This window comes from Delphinapterus leucas, chromosome 9 (assembly GCF_059928025.1).
Source record: "Delphinapterus leucas isolate spDelLeu-1000000601 "Yukka" chromosome 9, BTC_Dleu_Yukka2, whole genome shotgun sequence".
Taxonomy (NCBI): Eukaryota; Metazoa; Chordata; class Mammalia; order Artiodactyla; family Monodontidae; genus Delphinapterus; species Delphinapterus leucas.
This window is the reverse complement of record NC_143137.1, coordinates 17,672,409-17,692,099: the sequence shown is the minus strand read 5'-3', so window position 1 is coordinate 17,692,099 and position 19,691 is coordinate 17,672,409. Positions and strand designations below refer to the sequence as shown.

The 19,691-nt window shown below is 38.2% G+C and overlaps 1 protein-coding gene across 6 annotated transcripts in view; it reads right to left on the bottom strand.

Moving 5' to 3' along the window:
• Nucleotides 1-660: 660 nt before the first annotated feature.
• Nucleotides 661-19,691, bottom strand: part of CNOT4 (CCR4-NOT transcription complex subunit 4) — a 137,524-nt gene continuing 118,493 nt past the window's right edge. For 4 of the 6 annotated variants that reach the window (XM_022580436.2, XM_089917356.1, XM_022580425.3 and 1 more), the window contains 2 exons: nt 2,730-2,942; nt 661-2,045 (listed from right to left, as the gene is read on the bottom strand). In XM_022580436.2, coding sequence (XP_022436144.1) covers nt 1,744-2,045; nt 2,730-2,942 — 515 coding nt within the window. In that variant the 3' untranslated portion in view covers nt 661-1,743. The remainder of the gene's footprint in view (nt 2,046-2,729; nt 2,943-19,691) is intronic. The other 2 variants (XM_022580444.3, XM_022580455.3) reach the window with 1 other exon arrangement.

The window sequence follows — 19,691 nt, the reverse complement described above, 5'->3', positions numbered from 1 at the left end:
TTAGTTCATCCTACAAAGATCCCCTTAATGGATGTAGCTGGAAATATGCCAACTCCAGCTTTGCACTTCTGAATGTAACCCAAATCATACAGATTCCTAGCAACCTTGTACCCTCTTTTGGTTAGTGGTGTGACCATCTCTCCATCATTAGGTACTCCCTAGAATGAATGGTTGGTCACGAAAGATTTCTCTGTGGGTTTCCTCTATCAGTGTTTCCTGATCTCTTTCCCGTTGCGGCACTCACACGTGCTGCTAATTGTACGGCACCCTGACTGCTGGGGCTGCCAGGTCTCCCCGAGACAACCAACATCTCAGCACAACCCAGCCTATCTGCTCCTTCGTGGCCCATGAGGCTTCTCAGTTGGGAAGCTGAGAAGCTTCTGAGTTGGGAAGCTCTGGTCTGCACAACACAACAGCACAAAGAAGCATCTTCTACTGAAAGCCACCGGAAGAGGAATTCTTGAGGATAAGATGGGCTGACCTTCAAAGATGGCAACGACCGACAGTAAAATGAATTTTTTTTCTGATTTCTTCTTCTAACCCATCCTCCCTATTGCTGAAGATGCAAAATCAATGGAAACACCTGACGACTGTCACCACAAAATGTTTCAAATTCACATGCAATAAAATGGAAAAACAAAAACAAGAACAACCCAAGGGTCATCATCAAGTTTTCTGTTTTATTTAAGATTTTAGTTTTAATTCTGAAGAAAGAGGTACATTTCCTTTTTTTAGTTTTAGCATTAGGTTATAACCAGGTTTCTGTTTTCTTTTCTCCTGTCTTTTCAATACTGCACAAATGTCCAGAAACCACAGGGTTAAGTAAAAGCTGCAGGCGAGGTCGTCAGAGATTTGCTCCTGATGGTGATCAGATGGCCCCAGAGCAGCGCTATCTCAGAGTGCCCTTAGTCAGGTGAATTTAAGGTAAAAAGAAAAAAAGATTCTGACAGAGGAGAAAGATTGAAGAAATCACTTATATTTCAGCACTTATATTATGCATAGGTATTAAATCTGTGAATACTTTTTTTCTTTAAAACATTTGAATTTACTTTAAATCTAAAGCCAAAATTTTTTCTCCTTTAAAAAATCACTTCTCCCCTCCTTAAACTCTTTAGCAACAGGCCAGTTACTACCGCAGATCAATTTGTCTCTCCATCAACTTCCGATAAATTCTTTTGCTTAACAACACAATCGAGTCCTCTCTATCAACTTGCCAAAAGAATTAAAAATTAAATTAAAAGCATTTTCCCTGCAATAGTGATAAGTCGAATACAAGATGGATGCCAGGACCACTGCTTTCCCCCATGCATTTAGCCATCTCATTTCAATCAGCCTGGTTTTCAAACTTCTGCAGTTGATAATGCATTTACTTCACCTTCCCTATAAATTAATCATCATTTTCTGCTAAGCAGATTATGTCATTATTATGCGCAACAGACAAGCAGTAATTTTCTAAGTATCGAGACTGCCCTTTGATTTCTTTTCTTTCCTCCTTAAAAAGGCATTTTTAGAAAACAGTCAACAGTGTCACTCAAATGCTGGATCAACAGAAACTTTTACAATCAAAAAAAAAGATGGTAATGACCCTGCGATCGCATTGCATCTGGGGGTAGGGAGAAACAAAACTGATCAGGAACTGGATTCTTCAGAACATAAGGGACGAGAAGGGAGCTGTGGGTCGGCTGAGAGGGCGAAAACAGGGTGGGACAAATCCTGCATTTTCTAATGAATTCTCCTCTTTCCCTAATGGCGGTCCAGTGTTGAACTCTGTAACAAATCTGTGGGGGTTTTGCTGGGGGGTCTGAAGGCTGTCTGAAAGCCTGGGGGTGGCGAGTGAAAGCTGGAAGGATTTGAAGGAGGAGGGTAGGGATTCCAACTGGCTCTGTGCAAAGGGATCTGTGTGCTGAAGGGGGCGCTGTGGTGGGTTTGTGATGGAGCAGCATTGGGGCCATCCATCTCTGTGAGGGCCTGAAGGGATTTTAGCCAGTGTGGAGGATTGTCATCTTGAAGAGAGTCTAAACTGTTTCCTGAAGATGCTGGAATACCTAAGGAGAGAAAAGAAAACAAGAAGGAAAATGGTGAGTTTGTGCAGAAAGCATAAGAATTTCATCAAACAAAAAATTTTAAGGCGCTTAGTTTCTCCAAAAAGAAACAAAGAATTACAATTTTAAACTCCTTCCAAATAATACCTTCTCAATCTTATGTTCCTTTTATTCCCCACCCACAATGACCACGATTTATTGTCACACAAACCCATGCCTCCTCTTCAACTATACAGACATCATCCCCCAGTGTCACAGAGGCAGAGTTGCCAAAATGAGTCCCCAGGATTGCATGATGTTATTTCCCAATTGTGCTTCTCCTTCTCTAATAGGGATACATAAACAAGATAGCCTTATAATAGAGAGCTTTATTTTTTAAAGTGGAGTATGTTCCTTTGAGAGGATACGTCAGATCCTTTTGTACTTTGAGACCCTACAAAATACACACGTTCTGTCAGATGTTAGCACCTACTTACACCAAAAGAAGCAACCTAGGTACGAAATGCCTTGTTACACAGCTAGGCCAACAGAGTTAACTGAGGCTACGTGACCCCGGAGAATGAAACAAGCTACCACACACTTGTGGCTTTGGGAAGATTACGTTGAAGAGACCTCTTGTTTTTAGTTAATCTGTGCTAAAAACCAAACTGATGGCAGTCAGTGGAGCTGAAGGAGTGAGAAAGTTACCTGTGATGATGGCTGGGTCTGTCCAGCTGCCAGGGCTGTCCCAACTCGGGCTGTCGGTGGTGGCAGTGTTGGACGTTGGTGCACTGTGGCTGGCGTTGGAGGGGGAAGAAGAATTGGGCAGTCCACCAAAGTTGATGTTAATGTTGGGTAGAAGTGCCCTTAGCCCGTCCTGCCATTCCTTCATATTTAAACTCTCTACAGAACTGCTGTTGTCTGGGAGATTTACCAACAAAAAAATGAAAGATAAAAAAAAAAAAATAAAAAGCTGACGTTAGAAACATATGTTGTTCTTTAGTGGTTAAGCGGGAGAAGAATTATTCTTTCTTTATTGAGCATTTAAAATGGGTTTTCCTAGCAAGATAAACTTGGTTAGGATTTTGCTCATGAGCTCAGAGCCCCTGAAATAAGTGAGGAAAAAATTGCTCAAGGATCAGGAGAGGGATCCTTGTCCTTCTTACAGACTCTTTACCATTTTCACTTGTAAGTCAATAATCCAGTTTAAAGACTCAATGCTCCAGAGCACAATTTAGTTCCAGCTACATTATAAAGTTTCAGTTAGTGGGGCATTTAGCCAGCTGAGCTGATTTACGCTATAAAAAAAAAGCAAGGCTGTAAAGTTCAATACAGGAGTGTATTCTGAGCCCATTAAATGAAAGAAAAGTCATTTTATGAAGAATAAACATAAGACAATAGAAAAAGAAAAATAATTACGTTCTTCCTGATTATAAAACTGATCATGTATTTCAGAGGAGAAAGGCAGTAATGAATAGGCTTTTGAATTTGAAAAGAGTATTTTTCCATTAGTCACAAAGGCCAAGGAGACAAGGGCGAAGCTACCTTTTAGATGGAATCATTTCCAGCAGTCTGCCCACTCTATTCTTACAGTTCTACCCATCATTTAAAACACAAGTCCTGGAGTACTACAGTTAGTTCTCTGGTTCTATTTACAAACAGCATCAAATATGATAAAATACTATCAAGATAAAAAGGCTTTCATAAATTGTGACTAAACTCACTTGATCTACTGCCATCCAGAATCCACATGGTATATAACTAATTGGCTGGGGGGAGGGGAGGGGAAGCGTAAACTGTAACTACTACTTAGAATAACTGCTTTATTGAAAATAGGACGGTAGGTCAAACTACCAACTGTGGTTTTTGAGAAGAGCATAGAAAATTATTTCTGGTTCTACAGAATTGATGAGCAATCACCACTGATGATGATATGATGATGACGACGATGACAACGATATTTGATCAGGTACAGTCTATGCTATTTGGTGAATTCAGAGTTTTCTTTTTATAATGTTTCCTTTGCACCAATCACTAACCTATGCCAAATTATAACATTTCAGCAAGTGAAGCTTTTGACCCTATTGATGTTATTTATAAAAAGACAAAAAACTACAACCAAATGCAACAAAAGTCATCTCTGAATTTACTTAGATGAAGAAAAGACAATCTACACTACAGACTAGTCAATAGAAAGGAAGATAAATTCTTCAAACCGAATTCCAATTCACAATCAGTGTAGTTTCCTGAAGCTTACCCTTCTATTTGCATCCTATCTGACATTTGCATTGTGTTGTACAATTCACAAAGCACTCTTATAGTCCATTATTATTTCATTTGATCCTCATGTTGTGAGGTAGGCAGAGCAGGGGGAATAGTGTGCATTTAACAGATAAAGAAATAGACTCTAGAATAATTTGCACATGTCACATGACTTGTACCATCAAGACCTGAAACCCAGAACCTGAGTTGTTTTTTTTTTTAGTAACACCGAGCTCTCACTCTTATATAGACTATTTACTTTATATTTGTATAGACAATTAACTGGCTTTTTAATAGGTTAAATGTTTAAGGCAAATCCCAGGGGCTTGTGAGACCCATGATGAAAAGGAAGCAAAAAAGAAACACGGAAACATTATAGTATGTCCATCAGCCATGACTAGTAGGAGAAATATTTCACTAGAGGAACAAACTGGAATTTGCAGCCAGGGGAGAAAAATTCTAATCAACAACACAATCATCAATTCCCCCCACCCCCTAGTCCACTCCAGCTGCATGAGGCATTAACAAGATGACACTAATAAAGTCCTAGAATACCCCCAATTACAGGAAGGTTCGCTGGCTACATTCTAACCTTTAAAGTAGTCACACTGTCAGACTGAATAACTTAACTTGTTTTCAATTAACCAAAAACTGAACTCTAAACAAGGAAAACTTCACAGGAGGGAAATAAAATCTCCCTGATATAAAAAGGTGATGTACAACTACATGGGAAAATTTTAAGGAAGATTAATGCTCTTGAACTTTAGGTAGCCAAAGTCAATAAGAAGCCTATGCGGATGATTTGAGGTTCCCTCTTTCACTGCACAGGGAAAAAGAAAAAAACCTGTAACTTAGTAAAACCCATTTTCTCCTTACTTTTGCTTTACAGTTAGTGAGAACTGGAACTAAAGAACTTTGCATTAACAGAATAACATTTGCATTTATATAAAGTTTATCTGAAAATCAATATTACAATAAAACCGAAAGACATTTGTTCACAGGCAGGGGATATATGGGAACTCTCTGTACTCTCCACTCAATTTTGCTGTGAACTTAACACTGCTCTAAAAAAATAACATCTATTTAAAAAACAGATATTTGTTTCTCTGGTTTTAGGCTAATGAAATCAAGCAAGAGTATGTTAGCCAAAGACATTCACAGATGGCACATGATATAGAAAGAGTGAGAAACTTAGATCCTCCCAGGTGAACTAAGATTATAAGATACCTTGGGGAATAAATTAGCTAGTTTATAATTCTCACAATCTTGCCAAAAACAAAGTCATATGCCTAGACATCTTGGGAGCCTGATAGCATGGAGGATTGGTTTATAGTGGAGTTGTGAGTGTCACTAGGAACTGGACTGACGCATTAGCTCTGGGAATGGGACCACTATTCTAAGTAGTTTACAAGAAGAAAAGAAGTTTTCTTCACTGTTTTCTCTACTACTGCTATGCCAAGTGTTGGCACAAGGAAGGGGCAAGAAAAAGGAAATCAGATAAATCCTAACCCCATGAAAATTTCAACAGCCACACTTGAAGTCACCTCCTCTACCTCCCTGCCCACCCTCCCACCCCACCTCTGACCCAAATTTGTTTTGGCTGAGAGGGCTTCTGGTAATTCCATTCCTTGCAATACATACAGCAGGGTTGATTAACCTCAGCACTACTGACATTTTGGACTACATAATTCACTCCTCGTCGTGAGGGGGCTGTTCTGTGCACGGTAGGATGTTTAGCAGCACCGCTGGATGCCCGCAGTGTGCGCACAACTACCCCCCACCCCCAATTCTGACAATGAAAAATGTCTCGACATTGCCAAATGGCTACTGGGGGGGCGGGCGCAAAATCATCCCTGGCTGATAACCACTGACACAAAGGAAGCTGATTCCTTTGTTTCCAGGGCTCTAAATAATTCCACTCGAATACACATTTCCTTTTAAATAGTACCAGGACAGGACACCTGGATGCAACCTGATGCAACTTCATTTCCCTTTATTTATATAGGACTTCACACTGGCATACGATTCACTATGTACAAGTCAATAGGTCTAATGGAGAAAACACTGGGCTGAAAATTGCAGATGGGCTGTATAAGGCAACCGTAATTAATATAACCTTGAGCATGTAAGTAAGTCTCTTAGTATGCTTCATAAGTAAGAATAACATCTGCTTTCTTCTCTCGTAAGGATAAAATAAGAGAAGGGAAAGCAATTTGAAGACCATTTATTACTTGATAGGCGCCTAACAATTTTTTTCTAATACTCAATACTGAATAGATAGTAGTTTCCAAAAAGCCAAGCTAAGAAGATTTCTCACTTGCCAGGAACTGGCTCTGGCAACAACAGTCTCCTCCTAGCAATGGAGGGATAATACCCGATATTCTCACAGAGGTACTGTGTAGTCAATCTAACTAACAAGCCTTCTCACCACCAACACAGTACAAAGACAAAGACATAGAAAGCCCTTTAAACTTTCCATAAGCAAACTACAATGAAAATCAAGTCACTGAACATACTTTATACTAAATGATACTAATTTTATTTTTAAAGTATTTAATTAGTAGTAGTGTAATACATTAGGGAAGGATTGTATATTTTTAAAGGATTGCTAATATGTTTAAATGTTTTATGATGTTAAAAAATTAATTTTAATTTATAATTTCCAAATATGTACAAAACCACTGTTTTCGGTTCTAAATAATTTGAGGGCAGGAGAGCAGGTGAAGTTGTTTGTAGTAGTTTTATTTTTCAGAGTAGAACTCAAAGACAGAATTTAAAGTACTTTCAAGATGCCATATACCACACTCTCATATTTCATTGTGTAAGAAGTACCAGTATACTGCAGTTTACCTAGCACAGAACACATTTTATTAAAGAAGAAATTATGGTTAAAATTCTGCCAGTTTGCTGGTAGCCTAACACCCAGTCCGTAACAAGCCAATCATCGCTCACAAAGCAGCTGACAAGTCTAGATTTTAGCAACAGTGGCAACAACAAAAAATGTATGTGTTAAAGCTGCCAAGATAAAAGTCAAAGCAACTATTTACTGAATGCCTACAGTGCCTAAGGAGGACAAAGCCCTTAAGCCATGACTCCTGTTTTCAAGGAGCTTAAAGTCTAGATGGTGAGACAATGCAAATATGGGAAAAACTCAATAACCACAACCTGAAAAACCAACAGAAGAAATGTCATGGGGTTGTACATGATTAATAAAGGCTATAAAAGTTTAGTAAAAAGAGAGGCTAGTTAGGCACACGTGTGGAAATGTGCTGGTGGGTGAACAAGAGTTGCAGTCTTTCATTCATGGAGTTAAGTTCATGGAGTTAAAATTCGTAGACGCCCTGAGCCTGAAAACCCCACGACAGGTTAAAACTATCTTTGGTATTTTTACATAACACTAAACTAGTCTTACTACTTACTAGGAAATACACATACACATTTTATAAGCAATGATTATATTACAAAATAAAATGAAGCTGTGTCTGACATCAGGCCTTTCACAGAAAATCATAAAGCAGGAAAAGACGAATGGCTTAGGCAAGAGCATACATTACAGCGGCCAAGTGGATTTCCTCAGATTAACTGCAATATATTGTTATAAAATGTAAAACTTTGCTACAGAGAACAAGACTGTGGAAAATCTGCTCCTTGTGATAAATTGTCACTGCTGACAAGCCAATGAGTTTTTCTGGCTTGCATAAAATCTTCACCTAAAAGAACAATTTTCAAATTGGTTTCACGGACTGCAAAACCACCTCAGGAGCCACTGGGGAGGAAGGGGGACAGGGCAGTAGGACAACACATCCTTCCCACCTCCTGATTTCATCTATTTCCATTTTAGGGTAGCAATAAGATTCCATTTGAAAAACAAGATCTGCTAAGAGGGAAGACAGAAGATCTATGTATAATGACAACATGGTGAAATAAAGCACACTTAAGGGGGAACCCTAAAACAAAAGGCTATTCCAAGTTTTTGTTTCCTCTAATACAGTTTACACCACCAGGTCGGGATTCTGTCTCCGCTTGGAATTTTGCCTCTACCTTCTTTTTGGTACCCCCTCCACATGGTCTTTTTATTATAAACACATAGGCCTTATTAATTAAACTAGCTAGATGTAACTACAGTCACAAATCCACCAATTTGTCCACTTTCATGTTTGGGCAGGGACAACTGGCTCACGTATTCGGCCCTGATCCTTAGGCTACTCCATTCCCGACTGCAGTCCCTAGGACCAGAGACCTCTTATTTCAAGTTATTATATATTTCTGGTAGCAGTCTCCGCCAACTGGGAAGTAGTCACTGAGCGTTCCAGTCACAAAATATTCTTGAAAGAGTTTCTTCTGTTCATCCGTTTTTAATCCTTATCTCATAGCTACTTCCCAAAGCCTCAGTCTTCAATCTGATCTTTTTTTCTCACAAGATTTATCTTCCTTTTCTTCACCGCTGTCCTTTACAGTTCGAAGCCAGAGGCTACTTCCAATAGGTAGGTTACTTAGTGAAACAAATCTTTCTTGGTACAAGGGGTCCATCAGAAATCTAGTTCCCATTATGGTTAGTTCTTACCAGTTAGACTCTCAAATATTCATGCATTTTTAGAAGGACATACAGTACAGCCTGTCTCAGCCACTCTACCCCTCACTACAGTCCCCACTCTGCCCCCAGCCCTGTTAGATACTAATTCCTGTGAGTTTGGGGACAGAGTCCATCTCCACCAGTATATGATTTCAAGAAAGCCTAAACTTTCTCAAACTTCAACATATCTCTAAGCAACTCAAATATAAATGAATTATGCTTGTCCTATATACAAAACCAAACTTTAAAGAGCACACAAAATTTCTCCTATCAGAACTTAAAGCCTTCATGACATAGGCATGTTGTTCTTTAGGACAGTCACAAAAATCATTTCAACTTATTAACTAAAATATGAATGAATTCTTTCAAACAGATTTATAAAATCAGTTTGTGAAAAAATGTTATTCTACTTAAAAAGAACTGACCCTCAAATTTCTAAGATTATGCTTTATTATAAAAAGCAAGATAGACCACTACTGCAGAGCAGATTTGCTGGGGCACAAAATCTTAAGGATTTAATAGATCTGAAAGTAGAGATTAAACTATGTGAAAAATTCTAAGAACTCAATGAAAAAGAGTTCTGAGAACAGAAGAACTTGAACAATGTATTAACAAAAAACAGTCAAATTTTATTCCCACTAGCAGAAGGAAGTAGAAATGACATAAACAGGAAAAGAGAGGCCTTGAGGATTAGCTAAATATGATTTAGGCTTTCTGGACTCTGTCTTTACTTCCTGCCTTTCTCTTTGTCTAGAATGCTTTCCCAATCTCTTTGACTAATTTTACTCAATCTTCCAAAAGTCCAAGTCTTCCGCTCAGATCATTCTGGATGACAGCACTGTGGTCTGAACCACACTCATGTGGCACACACTGCGCTGTGACATCCAGTATGTACACCTTTATGTGTACTCACATCTTCTCTCACAACTCTAATGAAAGGCCTGCAATAGGCTATTTTATAGACACTTGAGCATGCAGCTCAGTGTCTTAGAAACTTGATGTGTTTCAAGATATCTGCTGAGTCAAAGATCCAACTTGAGAGGAGCTGAAAAACCACCTTCCCCCAAAAAGCCTATTTATTTCACATCTGTATAATGCTACGAATCAAGCTGTTCTCTCAAAAAAGATGCAAATCTTTCTGACGGCAGGAATGAGCTAAATTTGGGGGCCCAAAAGGCCTCTCTGAAAAAAGAGGCCACTAAAATGCTGTTTTCAATACTGCTTGAGATGCCAAAAGACAAGCAAATATAATTTTTAAAATCCAATGCACCAAAATAAATAAGGAATGCTTTTTAAAAAAGATATTCTAATATTATGTGTACAGGATAGTAAACAGGCCTATTAGCTATATTCTATCCACTTTTCTACTCTAGACACTATTCATTCACTCACTATGCACTTGATGTACTTGATTACCTTAGTACCAACAACCCAATGAACTAAGTAAGTAGTAGTTTCATTTTACAAATGAGGAGACTAAGTAGACTCTGGTAGTTTAAAGAATTTGCCAAAGGTTATATAGTTCAAAAGTGCTGAAGTCAGTAATCATATCCATTCTGACTCCAAAGTGTTTGTTCTCACCACTGAGCACACTACCAGCTAGTCCGTGTCCTGGCAGGACTCATGGGCCAAGAGAAGGGGAGGTCAGACACATTTAAACAACTACACCAAGTGTTGTTCTGGTATGAACAAAGTCCTGTGGGGCACAAAGAAGAAAATGAACAATTCTGCCATTCTGCATGCAGGATAAATGATGACTGGAGAAGCTCAAGGGAAGAGAAGCTGATATGGAAAAGGGAAACGCCATTCCGTACAGAGAGAGCAGGAGAAGCAGCTAATCACAAAATACAGTAGGAACACTGCACGATATACGTAGATGTGTTTTACACAATGTGTACTTTTCTCTTCTAGAATGTTCCTACGAGGATCTATGTTTGTTTTGGGGGAAGAATCAGACCATCTAATGAGAACCAGGAAAACATCTAGATGTTTGCTTTATGAAGGATCTAAGGAAGTAAAATCTATTAAAAAAAAAAACAGGAAAAAATACCTATGGAAAAAAGTCTATATATAAAGCTGTACATCGAATGAAGAAAAAAACTTAAAAGTTAATGCAGAAGATAAATACATTCTTAGAAGCATTATAAACTGGATTAGATGGAACCAAGAAACAGAACTAAATGATGGGGAGTGACAAAAATCCATTATAAGAAATCTATAAAATCTGAAATTGGAAGCTTGGAGGAAAGCATTTAGGTGAGCACAAAACTGAGAACTATGAACAAAAGCCCCGTGAGGACATCCAAGGACGACTGAAGGAACTTATCATCCAGGAGAAGATATACAGATCCACCAGAATATGATTTCACTGAATTATAAAACTGCAGAGACATGGAGGATGTCAACCACCCTGACATCTCTGAGATCTAAATCTACCAGAAGAAAATAAACCTGAGAAAATTCACCTCCTGACCACCCCTCTTTCCCAAGTTGGAAACAAGGAGGGAAAATTTTATTCTGGACTTCTGACCAACAAAGTACAGGCTGGCTATTGTGAATATAATAGAAGCCCTAAGGACTTCCCTGGTGGCACAGTGGTTGGGAATCCGCCTGCCAATGCAGGGGACACGGGTTTGAGCCATGGTCTGAGAAGATCCCACATGCTGCAGAGCAACTAAGCCCATGTGCCACAACTGTTGAGCCTGCACTCTGGAACCCGCAAGTCACAGCTGCTGAGTCCGCATGCCACAACCACTGAAGCCCACGTGCCTAGAGCCCATGCTCCACAATGAGCTCACGTGCCACAACGAAGAGTAGACCCCGCTCACCGCAACTAGAGAAAGCCCGCGCATAGCAGTGAAGACCCAATGCAGCCAAATAAATAAATAAATTTATTTTTTAAAAAACAGAAGCCCTAAGAGTATGTGACATAATTTTAGGACTTTAAGAAGCAAGGAATGAGACTAACTAGATTGAGTTCTTGGATGGCTGGCATCCTGGCTACTTTTGCAATCACCACAGTGTATTGCATTCACCAGTTTATATATTAGTTCTTTTGCCTAGACTGTGAGCTCCTCCAGGAAAGGGCCTTGATTTAATCCTCTATGTATATAGTGAATAGTTACTGAACCTGAACCTCAAGAGGTATTTAATGTTTCCTAAATGAACAGCCCTGAACATTTGCTTCCAGGTTTTTTGAGAAAACATCTTTCCAAAGAAGGTTTAAAAAAAAAAAAAAGGAAGGGTAGGTCAGGATGGTCCCCTGGTTACAGGAGACAGTGATTCATAGGCCACAGAGGATGCTAAAATACGAACATTCTGACTATGCAATAAATAATTCTAATAAGGAAAAGAAATTGGGGTGAAATCTAAAGAAACCAGTTCTTGTGCAGGGAGAATCTCATGGGATAAGATGTGAAAAGAAAGCTTAGAAAAGCTGGATAGAGTTATGTAACCTACCTGTAGATAAGAGTATCATAATCCTTGAGGATTAAAATCAGAATCCATAATGATCTGAAGCTTGTGAAAAATGCTGAAGGCAAAAAAAAGCTAAGTTTGGAAAAGGAGAAAATTAGGAAAAGCCACTGCTCAGCCTGTCATAATGCTAAGTCCTGAGAAAAGCCAGAACTATGTAGTTCCATCTTCATTTTGCTTCCTTCCATCTTCTTTATAAAACAGCATGATCCTCAAACCAGAAAGGACAGATTAAGCAATGTGGAGAGAGAACTGTAAGTCAGAAGAGATGCAAAGACAGTAAAAGAACATCTATTCAATTTAAATAGGTTTAAAATTTCCAGGTGCAAAATGGATTCTATTCCAGGGTGTTAATCCTCACAGATGTCATCACAAAACCACTGTTAAGAGAAGTTCCGGGACTTCCCTGGTGGTGCAGTGGTTAAGAATCCACCTGCCATTGCAGGGGACACGGGTACGATCCCTGGTCCTGGAAGATCCCACATGCCGCGGAGCACCTAAGCCCCTGTGCCACAACTACTGAAGCCTGAGCGCTCTAGGGCCCACATGCCACAACTACTGAGCCTGCGTGCCTAGATCCTGTGCTGTGCAACAAGAGAAGCCACCACAATGAGAAGCCTGCTCACCGCAACTAGAAAAAGCCCATGCACAGCAATGAAGACCCGACGCAGCCAAGAAAAAAAGAAAGAGAAGTGCCGGGAAAGAAAGAAAAGGCAGACTCTAGAAGCTACATAATTAATATAAAATGAGTTCTTGGGAAAATTCGGAAACAGATTAGAAGCTGGATTTCTTTAGAAATGAATATGATAGGTTTAGCAAGCACTGCTCTACTGCTTACGTTTGCAGGCATTTTTTGTGAGAAATAATATGTAGCATTTTGGCTAAAACCTCAGCTCCTTTCCAAATGAAATACACAGGAAGTTCAACTTTGAGGTGGAACAGCAGTCATGGAGGCAGCTTCTACTGACAATTGTTTTCTGCTGGAAATGTCCTCCTTCTAAATGCTATGGTCCATTTCCTTTCTTCTTCTACTGCCTGCCCAAACTCAAAAACTTTGCAGCTAAACTCCACTTCCAGCCCACTGACACATCAATCCCATAAAACAAATGGAATAGAGTGATCAATGAAAGCCAAAATGCATTTCCATAAAGAACCAACCATATCAAAGTAATTTATCCTTTGGACAGGCTTTCTAGAATTGTCATAACTACAATAGATGTTGAATTCAGCAGTTTTTGGAAAGTTTTCTAGTGGTAACCTTTTGGTATATGATAGTAAAGTACAGCATGGATGACAGCAGTGTTTAGATGAACTGTCACAGAATTTAAGATACTGTGTGTTAGCCTGAAAGTTCCTGAGATAGTCCATGGCTTATCTTTGACTCCATGCTTTTTATAATATTTAACAAAACCTACAAAGTTTATTTAAATATGCAAACAGAAAACTAATTCTAGAGAGGACAGAATCAATAATTAAAATTATACCTATTCTTAAAATTCTTAAAATCTTCACACAAATGTTATTACTGTTACTAATAACATTTATCTATCACTTTATAATCATGTAGTTTTTCATATGATAAACTTGTAAGATGGTGATATACAACAGGATACACTCTAACTACACCAAATCCAAACACATAAAATTTAACATGTATACATTCAGATTTTTAAAAATTCATTAGCAAAGTGTAGGATGGAAGAGATCTAGCCAGTCACATCTATGAAAAAAGGTTTAGTGGTTTCACTTATATCATTTGATATAACAATTGGGTAATGGATCTTCTAAATAGGTAACATTAAAGTGTCTAAATTAGCAATGGTATGACATTGAGCAAATCACAAATGATAACCACTCTGAGCCTCAGTTTTCTCATTTACAAAATAGGGATAATAACCCCACAGGATTTTTTTTTTTTTTTTTTGCGGTACGCGGGCCTCTCACTGTTGTGGCCTCTCCCATTGCGGCAGAGTACAGGCTCCGGATGCGCAGGCTCAGCGGCCATGGCTCACGGGCCCAGCCGCTCCGCGGCACGTGGGATCTTCCCAGACCGGGGCACGAACCCGTGTCCCCTGCATCGGCAGGCGGACTCTCAACCACTGCGCCACCAGGGAAGCCCCCCACAGGATATTTTTATAAAAAGACTCTGTAACCTCTAAAGGAATATACGAACTTTAGTAATAAGAACAGTGTTAATGAAAAAGGAGATTATCTAATCACGTCTGGATTATTAAAGTGTCAGCTTCATATTTTAAGAAAGACATTCAGGGACTTCCCTGGTTGTGCAGTGGTTAAGAATCTGCCTGCCATTGCAGGGGACACGAGTTTGAGCCCTGGTCCGGGGAGATCCCACATGCCGCGGAGCAACTAAGCCTGTGTGCCACAACTACTGAGCCCGTGCACCACAACTACTGAAGCCCGCACACCTAGAGCCTGTGCTCCGCAACGAGAAGCCACCGCAATGAGAAGCATGCGCATCTAAACGAAGAGTAGCCCCTGGTCACAACTAGAAGAAGCCCGCGTGCAGCCATGAAGACCCAACGCAGCCAAAAATAAACATATAAAATAAATAAAATTTTTTAAAAAAGGCATTCATTGTCATGCCAAAATATGTGTAGAGGAGAAGTGGGCTACAGAGAGAACTAGAAACCATGTTAGGTGCGAAAAGATTAAAAGGACTAAGTTTGTTTCACTGAGGTCTAGTAGTTACTAGACAAGCGGAAACTGCCTTCACATATTTGACAAGTATAAATGGGAAAAAGACTTTGGTTTAGCCAAGAGAAAAAATTCTTTAACAATTATAAGTTCCCTAAAGAGAGCTCCCTACTTAGGAAAGTATTAAGTTCCCCAAACAGCTCTTCATTACCCACACAGAGAGTTCTGGAAAATAAGGTATTTATTTAGAAAGACTTTCTGAATTGTGCGTATACATATGTATGTGTATGTATGTGTGTGTGTGTATATATATATATATTTGTGAGTATCACAAATGAGAAACTGGAGGTAAGAAAAGTATTGGTTAGGTGAAATTTTTTAAAGTTTGTGTGTGTGAAGGGAGGGAGCAGTGTATGATCCTTGGGAAAATAAGGATCAGTCAAGAGCTGAATTTCCAGAGCTTAGAGGTAAAGAAGACAGAAGAGAAGGACTGATCATAGAGTGGTGAGGGGAATCTTAACACTGAACTGAAGGCCACAGTTCAACCAAGAGGTGAGATAATTCATGTGGAAACGAATCTAATTAAGGTCTCCAGAAGTCCAGATTTAACACAAAGCAGATCTAGATCCAGGCTTTGCAGACCTCCAGAAATAATAATCAGACACTAACATTACTCTCTCAACCATGAGTTTTCATTCAACAAACATTTATCGAATATCTACTCTATTATTTTCTCTGGGGCTTGATGCTATAACGTTTTACAGCAGCTTCCTAGGAGTCTTGCTGCTCTGCTTGTTTTGTATTTCTTCAACGGATCCCTGGAGTTTGGCTATTCAGAACAAAGCAGTGATAGCTTTTGATCGTTTAGTGCCAATAAAATATTTTTATGCGAGTATAAGTTCCTCTCCAGGCCTGAAGAGGAACTTGCACTAAGACCAAAGTATTTTGCTGCCTATGCAGCAAATCCCCATATGGTTATATGTCTACTGAAAGTCCTAAGGTTTCTGATGTTCATAATTTTCCAAACTAAAAGATTTCTAAATTTTCTAAAAGTTATTTAAAAACATACAGCCAGTTTTTACTCCATTTGATTACACAGCTCACTTTTGACAGTGAAGATCAGTCTCATCTTTTTCTGAAAGATGGCTCCTATCTTAAGGGTTTATATCAAAGACATAAAAATCCCCCCAAAAGAAGATAAAATTATCCATGCTCTGAAACATGATTTTAATTGACAAATTCTTCATAACCCAACTCTGAGCTTTATTTTTAGAAAGTATCTTTTTAGGCATTAAAATAATCATTTGCTTTGTTTCTTAATTTTAGAAAAAAGATTATTTTTAGGAAACAAAGTAAATTCCTCATTATCCTGAAACTAAATAACATAGATATGGGTATAGTCATGGTAATAAACATTTCCAACCCAACTGACCAAGCATACATCTTTCTCCCTCACTATTTTCACAAACCAGAGATATTTGTTAAAGTTTGTTTTGAGGTTGTTTTATAAATAAACATTTGATTTTTCAAAACAAGAATGCAAATTTGAAATTTACTTATTTTTCAGCTATGTGAAATGTATGATTTAAGAAAAAATAAGACTATTTTGCTTCTTCTTCCTCCTTACTATTTATTCTTATACTGGGGAAAATACAGAAACTTTTTGCCTCCAATTTTCAAATTATGCTTCAATTTAGAAAGACTTAACATAAGACTGCATCCTTTCCAGAACTACAAAAGATGATACTCCTGTGGAGGAAAGCATTTCAAAAGGCCTATATGCTGATGAATTTAAAGAGCTATATGCTTACCATCAGTTCACTAAGGGGCCTTAGTTTAAAAATCATTTTTGAAATATACTTATTTAAGTGTTCATCCTTCGCTATGATTTATTATAGTTCAGCTGCAAAAGAATGCCAGAGATGGTCTTGACAGAACCAAATCTCAATCAGTGTAGAAGAAAGGAAAGCAGGAAGGAACGAGGGAAGGAAGATCATATGAACACAATCTTAAATATAAATAAGAAACTACAATTCCTATTTCACCATATCCAGGTTTATGCTGAACTAGAACATTTTACTGAAAAAAAAATTAGTTCTATTAAAAATCACACATATTTGTGAAGCACTGAATTTTAGTAGTATTGTCTAGAATGTATTTTTAAAGAGCTAGAATAACTTAGAAGTAGGAGAAAGTGAATAACACCAATCTTACAATGTCAAAAGTCTACCAATTTGACACTTGTTACTCAATCTACTCCAAACCCAGACTGTGCTTTCTGCTTAAATGTGCTGCTTTGATCTAAAAGAGAGAAGAAAAAAATAATATGATCATTTAAAATCAAAAGCTAGTTTGGAAATAAGACCAGATACTGAGAAGGAAATTGGGAGGTAAATGACCAGAGACTCTAAGTAAACAGCAGCCTGACAGAGCACTTTCTTCTCCTTTGAAATGGGAAAATTCAGGCCTGTCAGGGATCCTGTAGGGTAATCACACAGGTAGTGCACATTAAGATCTAGTCAAGACCGCCCCCTCTAATTGTGGTTAAGTTACACAGGGATAGAAACAATTTCTTGTTTGTCCAAAGAAAGAAAAAGAAACTGGATAGAGAGGTGAGTACAAACTATCAGAATAAGACTCCAGCTAGTCAGGAATTAAAACCTGAAAGCATGTTCTAAAACAAAGGTTGCAGGGCTGTAGGTATTTATTTGGAAATTATGTAAGATCTTTGCTTACTTTAGTAATAAGCTTCATTCCAATCACCTACCATTTAAAATACAGGTGAGGTTTTGCAGCATTGACTACACTAAGACTCAAGAAATGTCATTCTTATTTGTGACTCTGGGACTGGGGAAGGCCACTGTTAGGTTAATTAGTGAATGTTAATAGTTTAGATGTAAAAACAAAAAACAAACCAAAAAAACCCATACCTGGTAGCAAATCATACCCTAAGTGAGGGATGAGGAAATAGGGCATATATATATCAGTAATCCATAATCACAAACTTTATAAAAATGTATTTTAATAGAGAAAACATAAGTGCAACAATGGTATGTAGCCCAACACTCAGCTTAAGGCCAATAAGAAACCTTCCTACTTTGTTGATGAAGTCATAACCCAGGGCCTCCTTTTACCTTAAGCTGAATACTCAATTTATAGATGTAGTAAAGGAAAAAAATGAATGGTTTCAGGGTGTCAGTCTTCTTGCAAATGCCAACATATAAAACGATAATGTTTAAAAACATCCCAGTAATGTTCCAGATCACTATGTTCTGCTCCGTAGACACATTATTTCAGTACGCAAGACTGATAACAGAGTATAAACGCTAGTATAGTCCTTGGGAAGAGATCTCACCATATTAGGAAACATCACTAGGCTACAAAAGTTGATTGCAGTCAGCATTCCTGCATTTCTTCTTGGAGATGATGATGGTATTATCATCTTTAAATCCTTGTGGAGCTTTCCCTCTTTTTCATTATGCTGAAAACAACAACCTCCTTGATTGAAAAAAAAATCAGCAGATATGCTATCATTTTACATAGTGTAGCATATAGTAGCTCTTCAAAGATGAATCTAAAATCACCCCTTTAGTGTGGGTGTAGTACATCTTGGTGCCATTACTATAAGCATTTTTTTCATTCTGTAACATTAGAGATATCACCAGTCTAGTGGTCATGCATGTTGATCCTTAAATGCTCTTTGGCACTGCAGAAAAATGCTGGGTAAATGTAATTCCACCTGTTTTACTGTTTATTTTGGTTCTGACATTTGTACTTTAAGTCTACATTAAGAGTACCTGCAAGGTTACAATTTCCCCCCACTAAAGTTACTCCAAGATCATTGGGCCACGTTTAACACAAGGCTGTTTTAACAACTTACAGGATCTGTAATAACAGTTGCCAGCAGATACACAATCTGAAAGTCTTCAATTCATTACTTGCACTGATATTCACAGTTGAAAGCCCTTGACTTGTGAGAACTACTAAAATAAACTGTAAGACACAACAAAGTTTAGAGAAGAGATATATTCTGAATCTTGAAGTTTTTTTCGCCTTGAATTACATATACAAAAGCATATTCACATGGTGAGGGCTAGGAAAACATAAAACTGTGGTTAGAATGTGATTATGGGCAATCACAATCCTTCTGAGCCTTGTTTATTAATAGTGTTATTATTATTTGGTCTTTAAAAGTGGATTGTTGAAGACTGTATGTCTCATAGCTCTGAAATTTCATGATTCTAAAACGTCTTTTTCTTATTATCCTTTCCTTAGGTTTTCCAAAAGAGTAAGACATGGGATGGATATGCTTAGTAGTGGAAGTGAAAATTGATGAGAAAAAGCTATGAAAATATTTGTTCAGATAAACGCATGACCAGGGATGAAGTGGGCACCTGTACTGTAACCCTGCTGCATTTAAACAGGGTCTTAATTTCTTTTTTTAAAAAAAACCTTTAGAGAAAGTCACAGAGAGATGGTCTGAGATTTTTTCACCTGCCACATTCACTAAGTGGAGGATTTAAATGAAAATTACTATATATAAACGAATGTACATGCACACACACAACACTCAACCTCACCCCTAGACACAGAGCCAGGCTTATTTATTTCCTTTGCTAAGTAAGCTTTCTCTTAGGTGATGTGCTAATCAAATGTCATGAAGACAGAAGGACTATTATTACCACTTAAGAACTATTCAGACAGTT